The sequence below is a fragment of the Lathamus discolor genome, chromosome 5 (assembly GCF_037157495.1).
Source record: "Lathamus discolor isolate bLatDis1 chromosome 5, bLatDis1.hap1, whole genome shotgun sequence".
NCBI classification, from domain to species: Eukaryota; Metazoa; Chordata; class Aves; order Psittaciformes; family Psittacidae; genus Lathamus; species Lathamus discolor.
The window spans coordinates 76298825-76326652 of NC_088888.1; the positions used below are offsets into that span (position 1 = coordinate 76298825).

Here is a 27828-nt window from a genome sequence, read left to right on the forward strand (position 1 = left end):
TTCTCTGTAAGGTAATTTTTACTCGTGTATATCTCTGTTGGGAGCTCAGTTTAGCATCTCCCTACTGCCTTCTCCTAGGAAGCTCTAGAAGGAGAATTAAATGGAATGTATTTCATGAGATACATTATGTTCAATTCCCTCTTGTTTTCTTTCAGTAATTAGGAAATGAAAGTGTTTCTAAGGCCTTGGAAATTAAAAATCTGATGTAAAATTAGACCATTTAATTAAAGTATGGAAATTGAAGCTAATATTTTAAGGAAAAATATATTTTACAAGAAGTCAGTGTGGTTGGCGGAAAGTTTTAAGTTACACACTTTCAAAGCAACAGAGTTGCTTTAGACATTTTTGCTTTTGTAGGTCTGAGCAATCTGTGTATCCAGAAACTTCAATGCATTCTTTGTCTCTCTCAACAAATTAGCCATTCCTCCTTTTGTGAGAGCTGATAATTGATAAATACCTACGCTATTTCGTGCAGTTTTCCTTTGGGTGATTTCCTGCCATTTTCATTTTCAGCATTTGCTGTTTTGAATTAAGCTTTGCTTCTGACTTCCTATCACAAATCTCTAAAAGTGCTCCTCTGCCAGCATTTCAGAGTTAATACGTGATTTCCATTCTGTAAATCATTCAGAAGCACAGCTGAAGGATCAGACACAGCAATGTTGCCGTCTCAGGAAACTGAGTTCACCACTTCTGCTGGCATGTCCAGATGCTATTGTATAGGGTATTTCATCCTCAGACTTAAATTCCCACACACTGCCAGAAGAGTCTGCATCATTGCACATTTGTTGCAATGCCTAAGGGTGTAAGTTACTTAGCAAAGGTTAATTTTATGTTGCCAGTGTCAGAAACCTGATTTGGAACTGTAAGTGAGAAAATATACTTCCTTTTCTTTGCAAAGGTCCCTGTTCATCAAGGCATTCTGACAACTAGCTCTGAAAAGCTGTTCAGTGAGATTCCTCTGAAAGAGTTTACATTCACTGGCAGTCTGCACGGGGCAGTCTGCAGGTAAGCAGGCTGCACCATCCTAAAAAAGCATTGAGGAAAAACCATGAGCCTGAATGTGGCTGGGACTGGTATTCCCATTTTTACAAGCAGTGACACTGAATATTGTATGAGAGGATTCAGGCGCATAAATGTTCTAGATGACTGATGAAACTACAAGTGCTGGCCTTTAAGCAGCTTGTGAATGTATTTTTATACTGTAGATACAACAGGAATATGTAATCTCTCCCATGCCCCAGATAATAATTAGGTTTTGTTTCAGTAAGTACTGGGAATATTGTCTTGGAACATCATTGTATTCACCTTACTTGTTATAGAATGATTAAATATAAATATATATATATATAAAATTCTGCTTTTTTGGATGCAGATTTGGTAAAATAATCTTCAAATCTGACAAAGCGCTAAGCCATTATCTTTCATCTCTTGAACTGTTTGTTTGGGTTTTTTTTTTTGAGATATGAGATTTTTGTCAATAATGGATATTGAAATTGGGCACACATGACAGTTGCAGCTACTCTGTAGATATTTTAATCATATTTACCAATTTGCAAATCATCTGGTAGCTGTTTTGGGCAAGTAAGCCAAGTATTTTTTGACTGACTTCAGTAATGTCTTGGTGAGCAAAGGAGAACTTCAAACAGATGAAACTGGAAAACAAGTCAATCACAGTTGAAACTAGGAGCTGAAATAAAGTAATTCTTGTACTTGCATTTGTGATGCTTAGAACTATTATAGGAGGTTGAGAATGGTAGGTTGTTGTCCTGAGATCTTGGACATTGTATACTAGTTTCTTTTGAAACAGATACACTAATAAAATGCCTTGCTACAGTGGTGTGCCTTGGTTCACTGCCCCTTTTTTCATTATGAGGTGTTCTCCTCCTCCTTGAAAGCTAAGTTGTCTTTGCTGTCTCTAGCTTTAAACTTTTGAATAATTTGCTCATCTGAGAATTGGCTGTGAGAACTGAAGTGAATTAAATACAATTTCAAATGACATAGGTCTTCTCTTTCTTAAGCGTCTGACCTTCAGTGAGTCTTAGCAGTCTGCTCAAGGGGTTTTGGAACCTTTCATACTGAAGTAGTTCAGAAATTTAACTTTATATTTCATGTTCCTTGCCACTGTTTTTAATGGTAGATTTGGGCTTTTTGATTGACTTTTGATCAACCTTTCACATTTTACATGGTGCTAATTAATTCTCAGATACTGAACATAGTATTTGTACATAGGGAAACTTTCTGTTTGAGGTAAAATGCCCTTGTATTTGTGATAAGATACTTGATACCACATATTTTATGTTCTGCAATTTAACACCTCATTATGATGACTTTTAAATTAAAGTTATAATTTCATGAAGAGTTTTAAAGGCTCCTCGGGAGAGTAGTATTGTTGATAGCACCTGGGAATTCAAAACTCAAGACATGCCAGTATTGATAAATACACCTTCCTCCTGAGTCTTCCAATGTTTTCTCCAGTGTTTTCATTGGAGTTTCCAACCTGTGGGAGGGAAAGGAGGGAGGAAAGAGCCTGTAAAATCATTGCTGTATGAGAGTTTGGTGGAAGTGTAGCCCAGGAGAAAGAACAATTGTTATCAAACAGATGGCTGTATAGAGGAGAGCATCCTTGTTAATGTTTCTGATCAGAAAAAAATATAGGTTGAAAACAATTACAAGAAGAGGCTGCTGAGGAGGACACCAGGTCCACCAGACATCTATATCCCATAAGCAAATGGAAATGTTTCCTCAAAATTACATGAGTCTTTCAAGAGGAGTTATCTGGAATTACTTTGCATTTACTGTAGGGTAACCATATCGATGTCACCAGTGGCTGTGAAGGAGCTTTTACATAGTACTTTGTTTTCCTACAGCCTTACTGTGCACTTCTACTCTTCACAAAATAAGAGTTACTAAAAGAGGCTTACTCCTATTTGCCAGGGCAGTGGTCCTTATTTTTCTACATACCTGAAGTGTTGGAAGGTTTAAAAGAAAGAGAAAAAAAAAAAAGTAACCTCAGAATTGGAGTCCTTGGTTGATACATGCTGGGAAGGGAGGCTTTTTAGGTCATTGATGCTGCTGCTCACGTTTGTTATTCCCTATAAGTAAGATGGTACCAGTCAGGCTTTTAGCAATAGGTCAGTAGCACACTGCTCTGTGTCCTCAGCATCTAACCCAAGCACAGTAGTCTACAGTTATTGCCATGCATTAAGGAAATTAAGAGCCATCTGTTCTAATTTAGAGTAAGATGTATCCAGGAAGGAATCAAGATGTGCAAAAGGTAAAGAAAAGTATTTTAAGGAGCAGGCAAAGCTATTCCTTCATTCTGAGCTGTAGGCATATCCAAGAAAACTGCAGTCTAGAATCATAGCAGAACTGTTGCTAGTCTAGATGGTGATGACCATCAGCAGTGCCATCATGGCTCCACGATGGTGAACTATCAGCAGTAATCTGGCTACAGCAGTTTGGTCTTTATTGTTTTCAGAAAAATTGTTTGACTTCTTTCCACCTGGGATTCTGTAAGACATTCAAAACCTGCAGCTTAAAGCCTTAACACAACCATTAAAGTGAAGAAGCACATTCTAAAGCTTTGACCATGCAGTTTTTATGAGATTAATTTGCTTCTACTTTTAGTGGGACCATGTTGCTTTGCTGCTGAGAAGTCTGCAATTACATTGTACTTTGGATCTGGGCCAGTGATTCTGCATGGCGTGAATGTTCAAGAGCAGTCACAGCAAACTTAAGGCAATACCCAGCAAGAGCTAAGCTCCTGTGCTTTTCCTGGTTTTGTAGAACTTCTGAATTAGCATGCGAGTTCTGCTCTTGCACCCAGCTAGGCAAAAATGATGTAGGGAATTTAAAAAAAAGTAGTTTCAAGAAAATACATTGTGAATCTGTTTAGTTCTGGCTACTATGTTTTCTTCCTATTATGTCTATGTATGTTTAAGCATCACAAGCCCAGCAGGAGCAGTTTTCTCTATGAGCTTGTATTCCTCAGTGAGATGTTCTAAAAGGATAACCTCATTGTAATGGAAGAAGTTTGCTGCTATTTTCTGCTTGTACAGCTTCAGCTTTTGTTAGAAACTCTTTATGTTGTAGATGAACACGTTGCCCAGATAAGTTGTGGATTTTCCACCCCTTTAAATGTTCAAGGCCAGGTTGGATGGGGCTTTGAGCAACCTGGTGTAGTGGAAGGTGTCCCTGTCCATGGCAGGGCGGTTGGAAGTAGATGATCTTTAAGGTCCTTTCCAACCCAAACCATTTTATGGTTCTGTGATTCTATGAATCTATAATAATCTATAAATCTATGATTCTCTGAATGAAGAAAGAATTTCTTCTCATAGCAGTTGCTATTATGGAGTATGCACTGCTAGTAGAACATATCCTGGGAAGTATCTGGCAGGCTTGGGATTTGATATGCAAGGTCAGTTCCTACAAAATTGAAATTCCTTTCCCTTCATTCTATGATGAGCCTATTTTTGCTTACCTGGTGCTGAAACAAAATAAAGATGATAATGTCTTAGTTATACTACTGACCATCTGTACATGGTTTGATTACTGTCATGAATTTTAAATTTAGTGTATTTGGAAGTGTTCATGGTCCCATGCATCTGGGTGTCCCACTGAACGTAAGTCTGCTTTAGGCGTTGTTGCTTGATTTAGCTTTTCATACATTCATTTTAGGTATTATGAATCTTCAACTTAAATGTTGCGGCATAGATGAACACCCAGTCCTTCCCTGTGATGTTTAAGCTTTATTTCAGTGATTCTTGCAGCTGAAATTCTGTTTCATCTTCTGCAGAGACTGTACAGTTGGTGCTGTTTTGCAGTGGAATAAAAATATTTTATGCGTGATACAGGTTGCAACTTAATGCTTTTCAAATTGCATAGCAGGCAGCTGGAGGGAGGAAGGAAGGTAATATAGCAAAGCAGTTGGTGAACACCCAAAAATCTTTAGTCTGGAGAAGTCTGTTGAGCATTACTTTGAAATTACTTGCTCCAAGGCAAAGTCACTCCTGGGTGGGATTAAAATCTCAAGATTTATTTCCATGCAAAAGTTGCATTATGTTGAGATAGCTTTCTGTGCTTCAAAGGGATAATCTGCGTATAAACAACCTTGCCTGTCTTGGCACGATATACTAACAGGTTTGGGTTTTCTGGTTTTGCCCTTCACCACTTTCCTGTGCTCAGTTCTGGGACGCTTGTTACAAGAGAAATATTGAGTTGCTGGATCAGGTCCAGGGCAACAAAGCTGGTGAAGGCTCTGGAGCACAAGTCTTACGAGGAACGGCTGAGGTAACTGGGTCTGGAGAAGAAGAGGCTCAGGGAGGACCTCATCTTTCTCTATAACTACCTGAAAGGAGAACAAAGAGAGGAGGTGGCTGGTGTCTTTTCCCAAGTAATAAGTAGACAGGACAAGAGATAACGGCCTCAAGCTGCACCAGGGGAGGTTTAGATTAGATATTTGGGAGAAATTCTTCACCAAAAGGGTTTTCAAGCATTGGAAAAGGCTTCCCAGGGAGGTGGTGGAATCACCATCCCTGGAAGGTTTCAGAAACCATGTATATGAGGCCCTTAGTGACATGGTTCAGTGGTGGACTTGGCAGTCCTGGGTAACGGTTGGACTTGATCTTAAAGATCTTTTCCAACCTGGTTAATTCTGTGATTCTGTGGGCTATACACAGGCTTCATCTGTGCTAACAGCATTTTTTTAATAACTGTCCCAAAACCAATGTAGTTACATTTAAGTTAATATAGGACAGTTGAGTGTAATGAAAATGTTGGTTGGAAGCAAAAGGAAGAGAATTTGGCTTGTGCTTGTACTGATTGAGATAGACAGCCTTAAATACTATAGACTTCCCTTAAATAGTTTAAAATAATCAAAGCATGTCAAGAAGTAGTAAAATAATTTTAAATACATAAATTTAGGTAGTTTATATTTTTATGCATTTGCCTAATGCAAACAAGATCATTTAATCTGCTGCCTTTTAATGTATCTTTTAGCATGAGTTGTTTAGTCTGTGCTACATATTGGAGTTAGAAATAAGAAAACTGTATGTGAGTATCTATTTTAAATCACAAAAGCATTGGAGCAAATAGCATAATTTTACTTAAAAGGACCTTTGAAATATTACAAGAACATTTGATACTTCTTATGTCAGCCCTTTTGAAAAATGTTATGGTAATGGGCAGACAGTACTCTGGTGAGGTTAAATTTGAATTTTCTTTATAAGCCATTTTTATTGGCATTAAATAACTTCTCCTTTTCAAATGGTGACAGACTGAAAGTTCAAGAAGGACTTACATTTTGTAGAATAAGGTATTTTAAACCTGCTGAATTGTTTTTTAGATAACTTTTTGACCAGACTCCAGAAATACATAGTTTTTCCGTTCAAAATATACATTATTCAGAAAAAAGACCAAAGACTCGTATTAATGGTTGTGTGTTTGTGTATGCACCTATTATATCTATTTTTAATAATTTATACAAGTATGCATAATTGTATAATATTAATTGATATGTATATTTAATATATAATATGTTGTATTAAAGTATATGTACTATGTATAAGATGTAAATTTATCATAAGGATTATATATCAGCATCTTTGTGACAAGAAGGCTTTACAGGAGAGAGTATTTAAGACTACCTGGAAGTGTGGAAGTTCAGTTAAATAAGCCTTCATGTTCTCTCTATAATGATGCAGTGAAAAAAGACATTTAAATCTTAGAGTTGAGCTTCTGATGCTGGCCACTGTAGTACATTACAATAAATCTAAAAAAGCACCTTCTCATGTGAGTCCCTGGATCACTGCTGTCTTGTCTTCTAACTTTCCTTGATATGTTCCTCTTTTCTCGCTCATTTCCTTGCAAGGACATGGGTGAGTTAAATTTCCATTCTTCACTCTTTTGTCTCCTACAGGAAATTTAGTACCTGTTGATTTGGGGATACCATGCAACTAGTAAAGATCCTAGGGAAGGTTTGCTCAAAACCCACGCTTGACACTCCCAGCTGTTGAGGATGAATAATGAACAGTGTTAGAACAAGACGACAGATGTTTGCTTTAGGAGGGCAGCAGTGATTCTGTAAAGAAAGTGTTTTTCCAAAGGCAGTTGCTGTAGGCTGTGGAAGCACTGCACTTCTTACTGCTCCATATTATCTACATTTTGGCAAGAATTCAGTAGCTAATGAGCATGCATTGATTTTTATGTCATTTTTAGATCACTGCAAGGATAATTAAAAGTATAAATAACTTAGCCTTCCAGTATATTAAGTATATAGAGAAATCATCAACTATAATTTAGAATTGTTTTTAGAGTAAATCATTTTTTACAAGTAGTTATTTAATTTTGCAGGTTTGTCCTTTGGCTCAGTAAAGTCATCTGTCATTTATATCAGAGCTATAGCTTGCGGAAAAGGCAGCTTTAACAACATTCAGTGAACTCAGAAAGTTAGGGCTGAGCTTCTGTAAGCTTTTGTATCAGGTTCTTCAGCACAGCCTTGATTGAGCAAAACGCTGAAGCCATAGCTAACACGGTAGTCTCCTTTGAGGGTTTCAGAGCATTTGGAGCCCTGAATGCAGAGTGCATTTACCTAAGTCATAACTAAACATGTGAAGTTAATTCAGTGCCTTGGTAGCAATACTGAGTAGTGCTCTAAGTAAGAGCTTTTTTTGATTTTCCAGTTTTGATCTCTGCAGACTACAGTAGGTTTATGTATTTCTAGAAATAGCCTTGTAGATCAGAGGTGGTGATGGTGGTGTTCTGGAAAGGAAAAAAGGGCTTAGCCATTCCTCTTCAAACACAGACTTGCTTTGTCTGTTGCTGACAGTTCCATTTTGAAGTGCATCTCATGCATGGTGGAAGCTGATTAGTGCTGATAAATGGCCTTAGCACTGGTGGAAACAGCTTCTTTTGAAAGAAATACAGTCGAGTGAGAAGTCTGGTCCAGTTTTTCAAAGCCTTGAGAGAATCTTTATAATTTTTTCCTGGTTTTGAAATACAAGGATTTCTCTTGCTTCACTGATATGCTGCGAATATTATGGGTTTTGCAAATTCAGGACATTATGGGTGGGTACCATGAGCTGATGAACAACTGTGTGTGTTTGCTTGTACTTAAGTAATTATGAAGTAAATTTATTTCATTATTTTGGTGTCTTAAACCTTATGCATTTAAGTAAGTTGGTACATTTACTCATAACTGAAATGTTACTCTGACTTACATAGGCATTTTAACAATTCATTTGGATCGATTCCATAATGAGCAGTGGAGAAATACCATTCTCTGAAGTACACTGGATCAGGTGTGCTTATCTGAAAACATTGTGATCATTTACTTCTGCTGGGGGAGTAATAGTCTTATATGAGTAATTGTTTTCAAGTTTTGCTCATCTCTGCTTTCAGAATTAATTGGCTGGATTTCAGGTAACATTTGCTTTTTTTATTTAATAGAAATCCAGATTTCCCTGGATTTCCCATTATCATCAGCTTTGAAAATACCGCTTCATTTTTTAAAACATCTTTCACATATTGCTATCAAAGTTTCACTTACTGATTATGGGAATGTGACAATCATACAGTGTTCGAAATTTCTCTTTCAAGCAACCTGTTCCATAGAGAAAGCATTGAAAAGGACAAAGGGGAAGATAGTCTCAGCCTTTCATCTTTATTTCTTACTTGTTTTGAATGCTCCCTTCTGACAGTTTAGCACATAATTATTTCATACCAGCATCTATCACAGTAGCCAAGTATCTTCCTCCTTGAGTAGAATTTTACTCTGATCACTTTCTGTACTACTTTAATTCCGTTCTGAAATATATGCCAGAAATACATTAAGCAGCTTGATTAGCATTCATCATAGTGGTTCTGTCTTTCTCAAAATGAAAGTTATATGAAAGTTTTAGTTCTATCTTTTACTCTTATGTCTGTTGTCTTCTCTTGGATGAGACTGCTGTATATCTTGTAGATGGAACAGAAGGGGGTTGTTGGAGGTGTCACTTTAATCTGTAGAGGCTGTATTTCAAGTTTTGTTAACACTGAGAAGAGCTCTGACTCTTGGTCTTACTGGGGATCAGTTCCATTACCAACCCTTCTTCCTGCCCCCAAACATAAAGGTTTTCTTTTCCACTTGTTCTGAACCCACATAATTGAGTGAAGCATCAAGTCTTTCAATTGGGCTTACTCATTAGGGAGTATGGTAAGCTGTGAAGTACACGTTTACTTCGCTTATAGTAATTGGTTTTGATAGATAGAAATGTTGTATTACTGAGTTTATGCTAATGTTGTGCTAGGTAAACATCACTTGATGTTTATGCTCATATAATCGCCAGGTAAATGTCTGTTGCTGAGCTCTGTCAGCAGTGTTTCTCAATGTATTCACTAACGTGGATTTCTCCTCACTACTCGAGCACTGAGGAAAAGATGAAATTTCTTAAGAAATTTTGGTTGAAATAGGTTAAGAGGTTTAAAAGTTCTGAGAAAGGGAGTGAGGTAAAGAAAAGAAGGAGAAAATGGGAAGGATGGAGTGACAGACAGGCTGCTTAGAATGATTTGGGTTTTCCTGTTGGTAAGATCACTGGCAGGCAAAACAGGATGATGATGATTTACAGAGGTGGATTTAATGTGCTGTGAAAAAATTCACTCTGACATGTCCTTTTCCTAGCTCAGAGTATGCTCCTAGTTTGGACCATTTTACTGAGTATGTTTTACTACATCTTACTTTTTTAATGCCTGGTTTCTAAAGCTGACTCACATCTCCCTCAAACACTGTCAAGGTCAATATGTAGTGGTGAGATTTTCCTTGTCATAAAGTTAGTCCAAAGTAGATGCAGTTTTGTGCCCTGCTATGACTTAGGGAACCTGTGTAGAATTAATGAATTTTATTTGATACTCATGGTCATAATTTTTTTGTCAGACTGAGAAGTCCAGAATTTCAAGGCTTCTTTGAAATGTTGAAAAGTTGAATGCTTGCAGAAGGAAGAACATAAAATAGCATTATTTCTCTTGTTAACCTTAACTCCCTCCAGGTAATGTCTCACCTCCCTCTTACTCCTTTCAGCCAGCATGGCAAGCTGTGCTGTGCTCTCTGGGAATTATGCTGAGTTCCGCTTTTACTCACAAAAGGAGTAGGTTTGGCCCAGCCTGTTTTCTCTCAAGGGAAGGTTAGAAGCACTAATTCGTTGCGGAGTAAAGGTATTAAGGAGCAGGGGAGGAGGGCAAATGCATGCAAAGTCCTGTTTGCATCCAAAGTTACCAAGTGCACATCTGAGTCCTGCTGGCTTTGTACCTGTTTTCCTCAGCCCTCCCAAAAACTCCTTCTGACAATTTGTCCTATTTTAGTATCAAATTGGATTTTTCTTTTTTCAAGATTGGGAGAGCAAAACACATTTATTTTCATGGCAGAGGAACTCTCAGCCAGCTCAGGCTGCTGGCATTTGGGATTGGGCTGGGAGGAAGCACTGAGCAGATGGGCTAGGTTGTCCTCCGTGGGTGCTCACTCTCCTGAGGAGCACTATCAGGCAGTCTGACTCTTTCAGTAAACATAAAGAAGTTAGTCTCCTTACCTGCACTGGAATTGAGACAACCCTCCCTATGCAAAAAAGTTTTGTGATACTAAGGTGAAAAAACAGGTGTGTGTGTGTGTTTTGTTTTGCCTCTTTTTTAAGCATTGTTCTCCTTCTTCTACAATGAAGAGTATGGAAAAATGCTCCCAAGAGTAATAGGGATAAATAAGAACAAAGAGAAATGATCTAATAAAGCAGTGACTTCCCACAACCACTTGTGTTAAATGCTGTGAAATGACAAGTAGTAAAGACTAATTCCTAACATGAGTGTGCTTGGAGCAGTAAGTGCTAGGACACACATGGTTTGTTTGTAATAAGAGAATACACTGGCATTGTTTCAGGAAATACTAATAACTAAGCCATTAATAAACAAGAATTGCAATATAATTAGATGTCTTTATGCAAACAGTCTTTCCCCAAATAAACAAACAGACACACACACACAAAAAAAGTCCTTGTGCAGTCTCAGGGCTGGAAGGGTTGGACTTGAAAATGAGGAGGCAGCTCCAAAAAACCCTCAAGTCAAAGCACAAGAATAGATTCAGGGTGCTAAAATAATTTGTGATGTTTGGAATGTTGCTTGGAGTTCTGAAAAGTTTCTTTACAGAGAGGGTCTTAGTCTGTGAAAACACCTTCCCCAGGACCCAGAATCTTAGGATATCACCTCCAATCTTCAGTCTCTAGCTGTGTTTGAAGCCTGCACAGTGCTTTGTTTAGACTTGCTGATCTCTGAAAAATGGAAAGCCTCAATTTTGCTATCTTCGCCTCAGTTTACCTGTAACACCAGACAAGATTGTAACAAAACGTAGAGCAAAGACGTAGTAAGGAATATATAAAGGTAAGCTTCTAATTATGTGTAGAAATGAAGTTAGCATATGAGACTGAAATATGAAACTCAGTTCTGGATTACAGTTAACAAGACTCCTTGGTTACTGGCTGCTCAGTGCTCATCATCTAAAGCTAGATGCTCCTTAAGGAGCATCTGCAGAATCTCTGGACTGGCCAAAGCTGTCTCTTCTGGAATTGGCCACTTGCAGTCTTTTAAAAGAATCCTGCTTCCTTTCAATACAGACAAAATATCTGGGGTTTAACTGTGGTCTTGTACCTTTCAGTAGTGAAACTACTCCATTTATCTTCTAAACTGCTCACCTTTCTATCCTAGTAGATGGTGGGGGGGGCGGGGTTTGTGCTATCTTTAAACAGATTTTCCAGATCCATCTTCCACAGTATAAGTGTCCAGTGACATACTACATTTCATGAAGGCTGTTAGCTGTTAATGCGTGACAGGTTTTGGCCTCTGTCCTTTGGTATGGTCTCAGCCTTATGTGGAGTCCTTAAATGATGCACTGACATTAGAAGTACCAGAGGGTGCCTAGCCCAGACTGCTTTTCTCCTTATCATGTACGGTTTAGACCTCCTTATGTCAAAGTGACCCACTCACTCCTATGAGGGTTGAGAAAAGACATGGTACATTTGGTAATTTAGAAGTGATATAATTGTCTTTGGTTTTGATCGGTGATAAAAAAATAAGAGTGAGAGAAAGCACTCTTTGTTTTGGGGAGATGGAAGCCCCTCTGACCTTGTGTGCATTATGGGTCTTGCTTCTGTATGTTGAAGCAGAAATGGATTCTTACATACCCATAGGTAAATGAGGAAGGAGGAAAAAATGTAAAGATTAGAAAAAAACAGTTAAAATTCAAGAGGCCAAATGGAGGTAACAAAGTAAAAGTACACCCATTCTTTGAAGAAAGATGCATAAATCATGCTACGTAGAACATCTTCTAGAATATGCCAAGAAGGTACTATGAAGAGTCAATAATGGAAGCATACGTACAAAACCCATGTATGCAAGCCTGTATCTAAGAAGTAGAACTTTATAGAGAATTGGTGGTTTTGCAAAACTGGAATGAGAGCCATCCAGAAAGACCTAGATATTGTGAAGAGAATATTTGCTCAGTTTTCACCATGCTGAATGTTAGAGTGGTGCCTGCTCTTCTGGGTGCTTAATAAAAAATGCACCTATTTCTCGATAGGACATTAAAAGAAGCTGATATGTTCACAAGTGGCAGTTAAGTCAGATTAATGTCTTTCCAGAAGAGCTGGAGGAATTTGAAAGTGAAAGCTGATGCTAAAATTATTTATTGAAATTGTGAAGTCTTGGACATGGAAGGCAAGGACTGTCTTCCAAAGTGATGCTCTCAGATCTGCTGAGAATAATTGGCATCTGTCTTGCTCTGGAGTATCTGATATTAGCTGCTCAGATAAAATAATTAAACTAACTGGATCACTGATCAGTCTGACAGTTTGTGCATTAAGGAAGAAACAAGCCTGAACAATAGGAAGTGGAACATTCTTGTGTTTTGAGTTAATCTTGTTTAAGTAATCTTGTTTTTCAGCATGTGGTAGCAGGAACAGTTTATAGAAATGTGCTTTCAGAATGTTTTTATGACTAGCTCCAGAAATATTAATTCTTTTTATCTCTCTAAAGCAGAAAGCTGTATAAAATGAACAGGGATTGAGTTTTTGCTTGATATAGAATGTTAGTAAGATTCCAGTGAGAGCATCGTAAACATCAATTTCGAAAGTCACACCTGACCTTCTGTCTTTTCAAAAGTGAAAGGACATTCTTCTTTCTAGAAACAAAATTAAAAACAGAGGCATTATGTTCTCTGTAGAATACTCTATATGTAAAAGCAATATCTGATGGGAAATTGCTAGTGGTAGATGAAATTTTGTTCAGAAATAATCAAACTCTGAATTAGAAACATGATGGGATTGCTCTAATGCCTGCTGGGCTTTCCTTTTGCATTATATATCTTTTCCTAAGATTGGTGCTATGGATAAGTTACTCTAAATGCATCCGGTGCTTCTGGTAAAACACACCAATCTGTGCCTTTCACAAGGAAAATGTGAAGAGAATCTTTTATCACACTACTATCACATGTTCTAATATTTATTTGAAACTTGGGATTTGGATATGTTTTAAGATAATGAAAAAGTTGTTGGTTTTGTTTTTTAAATTTTATAGGCTTGCTGATGCTTGGGAAAATGATATTGGAGTTCATCCTTTAAAGTTTCCATCAGAAACATGTTTGGAATTACTGCTGATACTGGGTTTGAGTACCACCTCTCTGCCACCTTCACTTCGATGCATGAACTCTTTTCAGGTGAGGAACAGCTGCTATTTCAATATAAAGGTGTTACGTCTAGGAAAAAGAGAGATCCCTGGGGCCCATAAACCTTTTCAGAGTAAAGGTTTGTCTTCAGTAGTTGCATTACTCTTCATTATATTAAATATAGCAATGGAAAACTTCTTGTAGAGTTCTGTTTCTTTCAATTGTATTAAATGTAGACCAAGGCAGGAAATGTCATTGGATTTTTGAACAGTGAATCGCTGTTTAAATTAAATTAGGTGTTTAAAGAAATTTCATGAAACTTAGGCTGGAATAGATAGAATCATTAAGCAAAATCTTGTTGGCTTGAAAAATAAAATCTTCTGCTAAAAATAAAGATTTCCTGTGGCGAAATCCTGTGAAATCAGGAGTGAATCATTCACAATTTTGTCCAGTGTTCTTCTGTGTGTTACTGCTGAACTTCTCAGCAGTCAGAGAATTTCTCCCAAGAAAACGTTGTTGCACGCATGTTAAATTGTGATTTGTGTTTATCATGTGTCTGAAGACATTCGATTTTTACAAATGAAATACACAGACATCTCAATTCATGATGATATGATATAGCAACTCAACCTTTTTATGGTGGTTCTGTCTTCCCTTGTAGTTACATAGTCCATCAGTTATGTACTGATGTAAATTTAAGGCTGTTGAGCAGTACGCATACCTGAAACTGTGTTTGTTTTGACAGCTACAGAATCGTCATCTTAGTGGGACTGAGTGTCCTAAACAGTTTATAGTGTGAAATCTGTTAGCTTCTATTTGTCCATACTCCCAGTTAAGACACATTTAATTAGTGCTCCTGAAGTATATTTGCTGAAAAATAATCTTTTTGTAGAATTTTGGAGCCAGAAAGAATGTGGTCATAAACCAAAATCAAGTAATTGGTTTTACTAGAGTTACACTGATGTACAACTGCTGAAAAGATGCCAAGATGTTAGGAAAGAAGTACGGACCTGCGTTGTCTGCTGCCTTTGCATCTTGTGAACTTGTGAACGGTGAATCTGTGTATGGTGATCTCTTGGCAGCAGCCACTGGTCATTTTGACATGCTACTTTAATATCCAAGGTCAGAATTGTTATTGGGTTGTACATTCAGTGGCCATAAAATTGAAGAATCACTTGGATGCTGGCAGAATGAGATCACAAAAATTACAGGTTTCAAGGATTAGCCAGTTCAAGTTGTCAACTTTTCCTGCTAAGAAGTGAGAATTTTGGTTGTTTAATCTGGGAGAGTGTACTCCTTGTTCATTACATTGCCAGTTATCTGTGGTAAAGTTTTCTCTTCTCTACCCATGATAGGATAGCATATCCTAAGGCTGTATGTCCTGTCTTGTTTCTGTTCATACTGAGTCGCAGGTTGTACGATAAGGCTTTACTTTGGTTTGTATATCTGGGTAGAGGTAAGAAATGATAAATGACTGTCAAGTGCTCAAGATATGAATCGGTGCATTCAGGAATGGGTTTACTTCAGAGTACACAAAACACCAGGCTTTTCTTTTTCCTTGTCATTCTGTCCATGATTGTGCTTCATTGCTCCTGGGTCATTTTAGCTTCATGAGCCTCATTTCCTTGAGGAAATGAGCTGTTGCTATAGAGGCCCACCATGCATGTCATGGAAACAAGTCAGGGGTAGGGTTATGTCATTCATGGGTATGAGGTCCCCATGCATCCCTGTCCTGGGTTGAGCAGCAGCAGTCATTTTTGTCCTTCTTAGGAGCTAGTACAGTGCTGTGTTTTGATCTTTTGGCCTGGGAACAGTGCTGATAACGCCGATGTTTTCAATTGCTGCTCGAATGTTTGGTCTGGCCAAGGACTTTCTGAGCCTCGTGCTCTGCCAGGGAGGAGGGGAGGCTGGGAGGAAGCAGAGACAGGACACCTGACCCAAGCTAGCCAAAGAGGTATTCCATACCACAGCACGTCATGGCCAGGATGTAACTTGGAGTGACCCGGAAGGGGTAGAGGGTCGGCAGGGTTGGACGAGGTATCAGTCGGTGCTCAGCTGGGGGGAGTGGGGCGAGTTATTGGTCAGCTGGTGTTGAGGTGTTGTATTCTTTCCTCTTGTTATTTCCTTTATCATTATTATTATTGGTGGTAGCAGTAGTGATCTGTGTGATACCTTACTTACTAAACTGTTCTTATCTCAACCCGTGGGAGTTGCATTCTTTTCGATTCTCCTCTCCGTCCCTCCAGGAGCAGGGGGAGGGCAAGAAGTGGGGAGAGTGAGTGGACGAGGTTTGTGGTTGGGTTTAAACCATGACAATCCCCTAGAGATCCTCTGACACAGCCTTTCAAACTCAAATTTCAGTGGAACAGCTGAAAGGAAACATCACAGTGCTTTGGTAAACTGAAATACTGTGTGGGACAGCTTCCAGGCTTCCAGCAGTGGCCTGTGCAGGTCTTGGATTGCCTGCCTGTATGGCAAAGTAGGTGATGTGACAATGTCCACACCTGGCTGCGAACATGTTTTCAGGCTAAAGAGACTACATTTTGAGCTGATTCCCAGTGTCTGTGCTTTCATAGCAACACAAAAGGCAAAAATTCATTTCGGAAAAGCACAAGGTCTGAAGCCCACTCTGCTAAGGGAGTGTTATATTTTGCCAAGTGGGAGGTAAGGAAAATGGCTGTTTTGATAAACTTCTGGCTCCAGCTTTCACTCTCCTTGCCAGACAGTCAATATCACAAAGTGTTTGTCCTGGAGGGCAAACACTGTCCAGGAAAATATTGTTTTATTTATTTTCATCCTTACAAGCCTTGTTTGGATCTCAGCGTGTGAATTCATGAAGCAGAAACAAAGTTTGCCCAAGCTTTTCACTGATCCTTTACAAAGATCTGTCAGCCTTATCAGTTTGTTGTTTGGTTTTTTTTTTCCTGGCTTATTTCTTTGTACTCGTGTTCACTTTCTATACAGCAGATATTAGAATTACATGTCCTAGTTTTTCATTATTTTTCTTACAAGAAGTTGTCACGGTCTGTAGAGAGCCTGAATAATGATATTAAATTGTGCTGTTGCCTGAGCATAAGATCCCTCTGGATCCAAAATAGTGAAGATTGTGAGTCAAACAGGATAATAAAAGGCCATTAATTGAAAACTGATATTTCATGTGTCTTAATGGAGTAATGGCAAAATGACAAAAACTGGTTTTATTTTGTGGTAGACCTAGACCGAGCAGTGGTCTAGAAAAAAATTAAAACATTTTAATTCTGTGTTACAATAACGCTTGTATTTGAACTGAAAACAATTGCACAGTTTCCCATTATCCACACATGGCAGTCTTGTCCAACAGGAGGCCAGTCTCTCAAAGCTGAATGCTGGCATCTGAATGCTAGGGGAATTAGAAGGAAAATGACCCCAGAAAGTGCAGAGTTCTCTCCTTTCATAAGTGTTCCCACTGTGGGACATGTGGTGTCAAGCTAAAGGGACCACTAGATTCCAGTGACACTTTGATTTGTGTTTTGGTACAGTATTTGAAAATGCATCTAACAGGCAGCTGTATATGTACCGATCTAAAAATTAACTCCTGATATCATATCAGTATAACTTTAAAAATTCCAATTGTTTTTAATTAGGTAGCCAAAAATGATCCTTCCACACCCCTGTGTTTTTTGAGACTGTATTTACTCTCCCTCTGTATTATACTACAATAATGCAGATCTGACAAACCAAAGTTTTAGTTGGTATATATACGGACTGCATGATGTTTAGGTTGTAAAAAGCACATGAAGGAAATGTGCTTAGTTGCTAATCATCTCTGTAATAAACTCTGTTCTGCTTCGTGGTCTAGAAGTGCTCTCTGGGACTAGCTTAGCAGACACTGTGCTGAGTTATAAATTACATTTTATTTTCCAGTGGTGTGCTACTGCTTAGTAACATAATATTTGAAATCACTTTTCAATTCCGTTTTGACCCTGTGAAAATCTTTCAGTGTGATTTATGTTCCTGGAGGAGCCTGGAAGAGAGGAGGAGCAGCTGACTGTATTACATGGCTCTTCTGAGTTTAAGTTGCTCACTGCAGCAAGCTTTTAAGCTTCCCAGGCTGCTGATCGTTGGTACTAGATTGTCTTCGGCTCATCTCTCATTTTACCTGTGCAGTTACACTGGCATCGTTCTGGTGTACTGTAGAGCATTAAATCTCAGGAAGCCTGAGCCTGGAAGCTCTGAGGGACCAAAGTGGGTAGACTGATTCTTGCTGGTTGATGGCTGCTCCTGGATTTACTGGGGACCATGGATTCGCAGCCCTGACTTGCACCTTCCCAAGCTTGTAATCCTTCACCCTGGACTAAAGGAGTCTCAGATCAAGGGAATAGGATTCACTGAGGCACTTGATGTTTATCCTGTAGCAGTACAGAAAGCTGTAAGAAGGGAGAGAGGAGTTCACTACTAGAAAAGATTAAAATATTTTTTAGCTTGCCTTTGCTATGAGCATTGTTTTGTTGCTCTCTCTTCAGGTCCATTACACTTCATGGGAAGCTCTGTTACCTTATTATATTCTTCATCTGTCTGGCTCTCCACCCACCTGATCTGTCAGTCCTTTGCTTTAGGAACAGTTGGGCTCGACTTTGTGTATTATTCTTAATACTTGCAAGCACTTATAGCTAACACCCACTTGAGTTATCATGTACTTTATCACTGAACTGTTCAGCTGCTACTCCTCAACACAGTCTGTTGGTATTTTAGAGCCTACAGCACAGAACAGTTAACACGGGGAGATGCTTTAAAGTGACAAGTAATCTCTGCTGTGTTTTGCTAACCTTATCTCTTCTTTCTTTGAATTCAAGCACAGTGAACAGAAAATGTCTTGAATATTGAATTGTTATGATGATATATGGGGCTGTTCTGCACATTTCTTACACTGCTGTTACTGTGGGAAACCAAACTTTACTTCCTGTGTCAAGGCACTATTCACAAGGCCACAGACTGTAACAAGAGCTCTCAGAGTTAAATAAATAGTGGTTTTATTTTTTACTTTTAGAGTTGTATGATATCGAAAGAAGATTGTCATTGAGAACTGCTGAGCAGTTTCAAAATTTCAGTTGAAACAGTCCTTGTTATTCTTTGGTGCTGCACCCGATGCCACCAGGTGCGTGCTGTCCACTTTGGTTAAGAGAAGCAGAGCCAGTGTTTAAGAAGAAAACCCAAAAGTGCTCATTCTGTTGTTGCAGTAAGCATTCTAGAGGTGTCTGCGAAGGAAAACTCATTTGCAGTTACTTTGCTTCCAAAAAAAAGAGGGAAGAAAACAAGGTTTCTCATAGAGCAGCATGTCGAGTTCTCTGTCATTCCTAAAAGCAACAGATTTATACATACAGAGTAGCAAGTTGCTCAGAAAACATAAGACTGAATCAATATGGTATTCATTCTAGTTTAATGGCTCTAGTATGTGTGTCTCAAAAGTACTCAACAGACTCATGGAAGGCAGAATACAAAATTACTGCTGTCTTTCAGGTCTGTACCTGCTCTGAACAAAAGGTGTGCCTTAATACTCAGGTTTTTTAAATATTGATACTTTGGGGGTTTATATGTGCGTATGTTTATATATATATACATATATATATATATAAAATACTTTCGAACTTGTTTATTGTAAAAAGTGGTTAGCTGCAGAGCACACTTGCAGATGTACATGTGTTTTCTGATAATCCTTTCTGAAGTGAACAGCTGAGTAAAATTTACATAAATCTGCTCAGCTCCTCCTTTTGTTTCTGTTCTGGGCATTTGGAGCTGGAGAACTCCCACAGGTTCTTTTAGGTTGGACTCTTCTTTTGGAGCACTGTCGAACAACAGCAAAGACAGGAGGAAGAGCTACTTTGTTTCAAAGTGATTTGAGAAATAGTGATATAAGAAATGAAAATATCAAGAGGGAACAAGTGGCTTTCAAAATATTGTGTCTTTTATTAAACTATCCCGGAAAAGTAACTGAGTCCAATTATGCAGTAAAATAACTTATGTTTTTAAACACTTTCTAAGATGACACTCTGTATTACTTGCTTACTTAGCATCACAAAACACATCATACATTTGAATATGTATATTCTGTAGTATGTTCGAGACAATGGCTGAGATCCATTTAGGATTTTTTTTTTTTCCCACAATCAGGGATGTTCTTCAGTATTTCTCTGAAGCTTGTGGACTTCTTAAGTCTCTGAAACTTCTTAATGAACACTGACAGTAACATGGCGAAACGGCTACAAATATGTTGCAGTTGAAATACAGCCATTTTCCATTTGTTTAATTTCATATTTGTTTCCCTTAACTGACCTGTTTTACAAAATGTAATCTACAGTGAGGAAACCAAGTGTGGTTAGTGTCAGCCTCTTTTGGCTACTCCTATTTCCCCCAAACTAAAGCTGTTTTGATTTTTGCAGATTAGTATGAAAGTGCCTGCTATGTGCTTTTTTCTAGTTTTAACTAACAGGGATAGGTTGCCAGGATGACACAGGATGGCTTAATTTTCTGGTTTATTGTGATAATTATGTGGAATTTTTCATTTGATTTCAAAGAATTTATATTAAATAGGAAATAAGTACCCAAGCCTTATATAAGAAAGCAGTTGTAGTTTTCTAAACTATGCTTACAAATATTTCATTGACTAAAATGAAAGAAGTTGTAACGTGTATATTTTGGAATCTTGATTGTGTTAGTCTGCATTTACTAAAAGCCATAATAAAACTATTCAAACACTTCAGAATAATTTGGAAAAAAAATACGGGATTATATTGAACAAATACTGAGAAAAGCAAATGATGTTAAGAGAGTTAGTGTTTCAAAGGCAAACCAAATGCTTCTTTGAAGAATGATAGAGATGTCGGGGTTCAGTTAAGAGATTTTCTTATTTTTCTTGTCTGCTACTTAATTCTCCTATATAAGTTGGATTTGTATTATGCCATTCAGGTTATCTTACTTTGTGTTCACTGTAAGCTACCTTCTTTTAAAAGTATCTCTAGAGTGGTCGGTTGTATTTCTTGAACAATGAGACTATCCACTTACAGAACCATAGAATCATAGAGTTGTTTAGGTTGGAAAAGACCTTTAGGGGTCCCCTTGAGTCTTCAAGAATGGGAATAATTAATTTTTACTTAATTATAGTTAATATTTCTAAGTCTTTGTTGAGACTGTGCTAAAAATGTTTGATACCACTGATTCAGAAAACTTTAAGTTTCCCATGGGGTCACATTCTCCTTCGGGCACATCGCCCTGATCCAGCATGGGGTCCTCCATGGGCTGCAGGGGCACGGCCTGCCTCACCGTGGTCTGTGACAGGGGCTGCAGGGAAATCTGCTCTGGTGCCTGGAGCACCTCTTCTTTCCTTCTTCACTGATAATGGTGTCTGCAGAGCTGTTTTTCACACATATTCTCACTCCTCTCTCCTGGATGCTGTTGCTCTGAAGTTTTTTCCCCTTCTTAAATATGTTACTGCAGAGGCACTACCACTGTTGCTGATGGGCTCAGCCTTGGCCAGTGGTGCCTTGGAGCCATTTGGCATTGGCTCCATCAGATATGGGGGAAACTTCCAGCAGCTTCTCACAGAAGCCACCCATGTAGCCCCCCTGCTACCAAAGCAGTCATTTACTATTAAAACATGAATGTACAATTGATTGGAGAAATCCAGTTTAGATAGTCTGGTGTAGTCCATGTTATTAACCACTTGAAAGAGGTGAAGACACAATCATAGAATCATAGAACAGTTAGGGTTGGAAAGGACCTTAAGATCATCTAGTTCCAACCCCCCTGCCATGGGCAGGGACACCTCACACTAAACCGTTCCACACAAGGCTTCATCCAACCTGGCCTTGAACACTGCCGGGGATGGAGCACTCACAACCTCCCTGGGCAACCCATTCCAGTGCCTCACCACCCTAACAGGAAAGAATTTCCTCCTTATATCCAATCTAAACTTCCCCTGTTTAAGTTTTAACCCATTACCCCTTGTCCTGTCACTGCAGTCCCTGATGAATAGTCCATTCCCAGCATCCTTATAGGCCCCTTCAGATACTGGAAGGCTGCTATGAGGTCCCCACGCAGCCTTCTCTTCTCCAGGCTGAACAGCCCCAACTTCCTCAGCCTGTCTTCATACGGGAGGTGCTCCAGTCCCCTGATCATCCTCGTGGCCCTCCTCTGGACTTGTTCCAACAGTTCCATGTCCTTTATATGTTGAGGACACCAGAACTGCACACAATACTCCAGGTGAGGTCTCACAAGAGCAGAGTAGAGGGGCAGGATCACCTCTTTCTACCTGCTGGTCCTTTTGCTGGTGCTCCTTTTGATGCAGCCCAGGATGCGGTTGGCTTTCTGGGCTGCGAGCGCACACTGTTGGCTCATGTTAATTTTCTCATCAACTAATTAGAACTAATTAGAAATGAAAATGCCTGAGTAATACAACTCATTTTATATCCTTTTTGCTTCTTTGTGAACATTCTCCTTTTCCTAAGTAATTTTGAAATTTAAAAGTGTAGCTGTTACATCCTAATTATCCAGTACTTGTGTCTATAATGTTCATTTAAACACAAACTGAGAGCTTGCATTCTTTATCAACAGGCACCACACTGTGAGTCTGTTATGGAAAGAGGCCAGATAAATACCCATGTTTTATGTACCTGACTATATACATAAAGAAGTCTTAAGGGAGGCCTGATACACTTTTAGAACATATATTTCTGTTTATTAATTGAGGCTGCTGCCTTTTATGACTGAGTAGCAGAAGAAATATTTAGCCTTTTGCACAACCAAATAATGCTGTGCATGTTCAAAATGGGTTTTAGGTAATTTATTTGACATCTCTTTAGGGCTGCTTCCCTCTGAAACCTTTGTTTCTCTAAGTTAGACTTAGCTCTGTCCTGGTAATATTCAATAGATTGACTTATGTAAGCAGTAAGCTTCAACCTCCGAGCCAACAAAGTACAGAAATCTGGTTATCGGCTGCATAAAGCTAGATGTTGCTTTGAAAATAATACTGTCATTGGATATCAATGATTCTATATGGATATGGAAACTTTTTATTAAGGTTTCTGTTGTTATGCTGTGTGCTTTGTGAATGGGTGTTGCTACGGAAAGCAAGCTATGATGCTGTTTATGTCCATTAAGAGTCTGGATGGAAGCTTTGAACAAGCTACCTAAATCCAGAAAGCTCTGCAGAAAAAAAAGCGTATTTGTGAGGGTGCTTCTTAGGTTTACAGGTGGTTTTAAAATGGATGGGTTCAACCCTATTGGATTTCAGCTGTAGGCTGGAGTAGGTATGATGTTATCACAGACTGCAAAATTTTGAGGGATCCTAAAGGAAGATGTCTCTGAATTCTAGCACTGTATTAGCAGATGTGGCAGCTTGCCAAGGCACTTAGAGCAGCTCAAGAGTGTTACGTGTTAAAGAGCTGGAAGCAGTAACGATGTCTTCAAGGAGACAAATGGACAAATATACAGAAGTCTGCAAAGCCAGAGCATAATAATTGAATCGATGACTTGACTATGATAAAGTACGTGGTGGATGAAAAGGAAGAGGGTTGTTAAGCTCTCCTTTTTTTATTGTCAGTTGAAAATGAGTCTGAATGGATCTTTTGGTGAAGTCGTCAGTAATGCCTCCAGTGAGAAACATACAATTTGCCTTCCCTTAGAAATAGGATTCCATCATTCTGATGCGATGTCAGTGAAGAGAGCAGTGTGCTCTAAATCTTTGTGCTTAAATCATAGGTCTTTGATCTGTGGGGGGAATGGCTGATGACAAATGGTAGTGCTTGAAAGCTTTTGCTTGTTAAGGAAGAAAACTTTAGGTTTGGATTTTAGGAAAGCTAAAATAGGCAGAAACACTACATGGGGAAACAGGTCAGATCACTGCCTGGAGGCAGGGAAAGACCTGAAGGGAAGTGTAAAACATAAGCTGGTCTAGCTACTCTTGCAATAGGTGATGCTGTTCCCATTGACAGACACCATCACAGTTCTGACTATAAGAAGGGCAGGATTATTTCCATCATCTCTAAGTTGCTTGCTGCTTTGACCATTAAAAGTGATCACTTGTGTGAATATTTGTACTATAGCTCCACTACTTTTGAATTAAAGGAAACTGTTCTACACATGGGTGTGTGAAGAGGTATCTCGGTGTGCACATTTTATAGTGCTCCTAAAATAAGGTTTGGAATGCTGCTACAGGAAGAAGAAAGAGAAGGGCAAAAGGGTGTGTAACCATTAACAAAACCTACCAAAATAAGGTGACCGTTTTGCCTTCAACAAAAAGACTGTTACGCCTTGAGGTGAAACCTGACAACCATTTAACAATATATAGAAAGACTTGCAGGAATTGGAAGATGCCATAGCCGAATGAGATCACAGGGAGTATTGGGTGGGCAGAATGTGATTGCTGCTTGGATTTTTGCCAGGCATTCTGGTTAATGTTTCTTTACCTCCCGGCGGCTTGACAAGTAAAATAGGAAGTGATTCTGCCTTATGGAAAAAAATATAAAGATATTAATCCCATATCGCTAACATAAACTATAAAAGCATAGTGTATAGAGAAAGAGACTTTTTTAAAATGCCATTTCCCAGACTTCATTATTTTTGTGAGCTGTGGCATTGTGAATTGCTGGAATAGATCAGGGAGCTATATTCCTTCTGTTGCTTTTAGTGAACTTGAATTTTATAAGGAAAATAGAAGAAAACAGAGTATTAAGCACCTTGGGTACATGAAAAAGGGTCTTGCCTGAACACTTGTACAAGTGAAGATGTTGTTTAAATCTTACTGACCATTTTGGCTGATCACTTTACCTCCAGGTTCTTCCAGAATGCCTGGTGTTCCTAAATAGGATCCTGAAAATGACTGAGCATTGTACTGTTCAGATGTTCTCACTTTCTGCGACTGGTACCACTGACCCTAGGTCTGATTCTTATCAATAACTATTCGTCTGTATAATTCAGTTTCAAATAGAAATTTTTATTGCTGTTGATGCCCCAGTCCTTGACACATTTTCTATTTTCATTTGTAGATGTCCCACAAAATTAACAAAAGGCTATCATTGCATAATGGGGGGTGACTAGCTAACACATTCCTTTTCTAACTCACCAGAGAGCCTGCTGCTTACTTTTTATTTCGTGTTTTCATACAAAGTCTATGCCATTCATCGTCTGACAGCTTTTCAGAAATTAAATTCTAGGACTGTCTTGTTTTCCTCTCTGTTGATCTCTGGATCTCTGGGTTTTCTGCTAAGTTTCTATGTGATGTTCTCTCTTCTGATAGATACCAATTTACTTTTTTACTTTAATTTACTTAATTTTACTTAATTCTGTACCATGTATGAGCAGATAGCCCTATAAATCTCTTACACCTTTTCCCTGGTTAGAAACTAACTTTTAGTACTTACAGTTATCTAATTGCATATGCTTCTTTTCAGGTAAGGTGGAAAAACTGGGACAATAGGGGAACAATAGTGCTTTATATCCTTCTCTGTAACAAAGTAGAATTAACTTCTTGGTTGGTTTTTGTCCTGGGCTTACCAGGAGCCGTTTTGCTCCTTCTTAGTAACTGGTGCAAGCTCTGTGTTTTGACTTCCAGCCTGGGCAGAGAGCTGATAACACCGATTGGTTTTAATTGTTGTTAAGTAATGTTTATTCTGGCCAAGGACTCTGTGAGTCTCATGCTCTGCTGGGGACAAGGGGAGGCCGGGAGAAAGCAGAGACAGGACACCTGACCCAAACTAGCCAAAGAGGTATTCCATACCACAGCACGTCATGCCCAGGGAGGTAACTGGGAGTTACCCGGAAGGGCGCTCTCTCTCTTCGGGGGGGGGGTTGAACTCGTTCGACGGTTGTATCGTATTATCTTGTTATTTTCTCTTATCAATATTATCATTGGTGGCAGCAGTAGTGATTTGTGTTATACCTTAGTTACTGGGCTGTTCTTATCTCAGCCCGTGGGAGTTACATTCTCTTGATTCTCCTCCCCATCCCTCCGGGAGTGGGGAGGTTCGGGGCAGGGGGTGAGTGGACGACCTGTGTGGATTGGTTTAAGCCATGACAGTTTTGTAAAAAAAAAACCCACAAAAAATCTGCTGAACACACAGAAACCCTCATATTTCAGGTTACATTCTCTCCTTACACAGAAAGGAAATGCATTTGCAGTGTGTTTTTATAGAGTGGTCACTAGTGATTAGTTGAATTAATATCCTGGGGATATATTCCATTAAGTGGCTGCTTTCTCTATTTTAAGGTGATGTTTAGAATGTGACAAAATACTGTCTGTATAACTTAACTGTATTCTCTTCTGTAAGCTTTTACTTGCCTCTTCCACTTTTTATTTTCTATCCATTTTTGCCTTCTCATGTATTGTTTGTTCTAAAATCTGGACTTAATCCTAGTACTGGTGAACAAGCTTAAGATTTTTTTTTCAGTCTGAAATGGTCAACCTAGAATTCTTTGAGAAGAAATTCAAGAGCAGGTAAACTTAAATCTTGTGACATCCCCTGTTATAGCTAATAAATCCTCACGGATTTAAATCTAACCATTTAGGTAAATATGAATTTTAGATTTCTCTGCCTACATGCCGATGCTATTTGAGAGCTGGAATTGGAGAAGTACTCCACTGCTCCAGCAGTATACTGCTGCTCTGAATTCTCTAACGAGGAGGTAGGATACTGCTGAGGCCAGAATTTGACAGGATTTGAAATTAAATGGGACTTTAAAGTATGTGAGTAAGAAATGCTGAGCTATATGGCTTAATGCTAACATCAATTTTGAAAGAGCTATGGAATTTTATTCTATGGGTTTTTAAGCCACTCCCACATGAGGTGTCTGGGAGGAGACCGTTATCCCATTTGCCTGGTTTTTGGAGCATCTGCTGAGGCCTTTAGCATTCAACACCACCAGATTTAGGTGAAGCAGAGCTCAAATTCCACCTGGAAATTACTGTGCTCCTATGATTTAGTTAAAATGAGCTGTCAGAAGTGAGATACTGTTTACATATTAAGTACAGCACAGAAGCTGAAGAAGACCTTGGTGACACTTATTAGCTAATCATTTCATGTCAGACAAGAATGTCAAGGCAAAGCATGCATCCCAAATACAAAACGATGCAGAAGTCAAGCGTGGCTCTTTTACGACAGTACTGATAACTGGTTTTTAAAGTGCAGATGCTTACACCTGAGAATGTCACTGTTGGATTATACTCCTTCACTAGCCTACACTCAGATAATTTACAAAACAGCTGAGTGCCTTATTTAATCTTCCAAAATAATTCTCAGAACAATACGTTTTTACAACAGGGAATCATCTTGAAGAAGATAGAAGTGACAGGAAAAAGGATTTCCTGTGAAGAAATTATCTTAGTCTCACATGCTGCTCTGCTTATGCAAAAGTGATTTACCAGTCCATTTTTGGCCATTCCAATCAAAATCGCCAGTACTTTGGATTACTTGGAGTTCTCGTTCAAATGAATAAATATTGGTGGGTTTGAAAGTCAAGCAGTCTATTTAGGGTGTCCACCTGAATATTTAGGAGCCTGTTTCTCATCTTGTAAGTTTAAAAATGCTAGAGGTGGTCCCTTAGTAGTTTCAGCTTTGCTTTAATTAGTTTGTGTCATATTACAGAAATGCACCTGAGGCGTTTGTGATGATAGCTCAACATTGTAGGCAAGGACCTGAACCTGTTGAAGTTAATGTCAAATCTCTCTTTGGCTTCAGTGGTGCAGAACTGGACTGCAAATGAATAAACCAACCAGATGGATATATCGTAGAGAAATAATTATTGCAGAAGAGTTCTCTGAAAGTTCCTCATTAACACTTGCCTGTGAACTTTGCAAGCAAATGCTTGGGGCTAGTCTCTGATAGCTACTTGTTAGGCAAGTGAATTAGTAACTGTGGCTGCTGGTTCATGCAGAGGGTTTTCTGGGTTTTTTTTGTAGTTTGTTTGAAGACTTTGAACAGTATAAATGTTTAAAGGCTTCACTCCACTAGATGGGGAAAAAGGTGCTTATAGCGTAGTACTTGCTTACATGCTGCAGTTATCGATATGGTGTAATATTTTTATGCTTGGGTAAGTATAGATTTTGAATAAAAGGATTAAATTAACACTGAATAGATGTTCCTCGTAAGGGGAAAATTCTCTATTTCATTAATACTTCATGCTTCTAG

General features: G+C 38.7%; 1 protein-coding gene across 3 annotated transcripts in view; it reads left to right on the forward strand.

The window, feature by feature from the left end:
* UBE3D (ubiquitin protein ligase E3D) overlaps nt 1-27828 on the forward strand; it is an 85403-nt gene that overhangs the window by 38260 nt on the left and 19315 nt on the right. For all 3 annotated transcript variants that reach the window (XM_065681359.1, XM_065681361.1, XM_065681362.1), the window contains one exon: nt 13585-13723. In XM_065681359.1, the coding sequence (XP_065537431.1) occupies nt 13585-13723 (139 nt within the window). The remainder of the gene's footprint in view (nt 1-13584; nt 13724-27828) is intronic.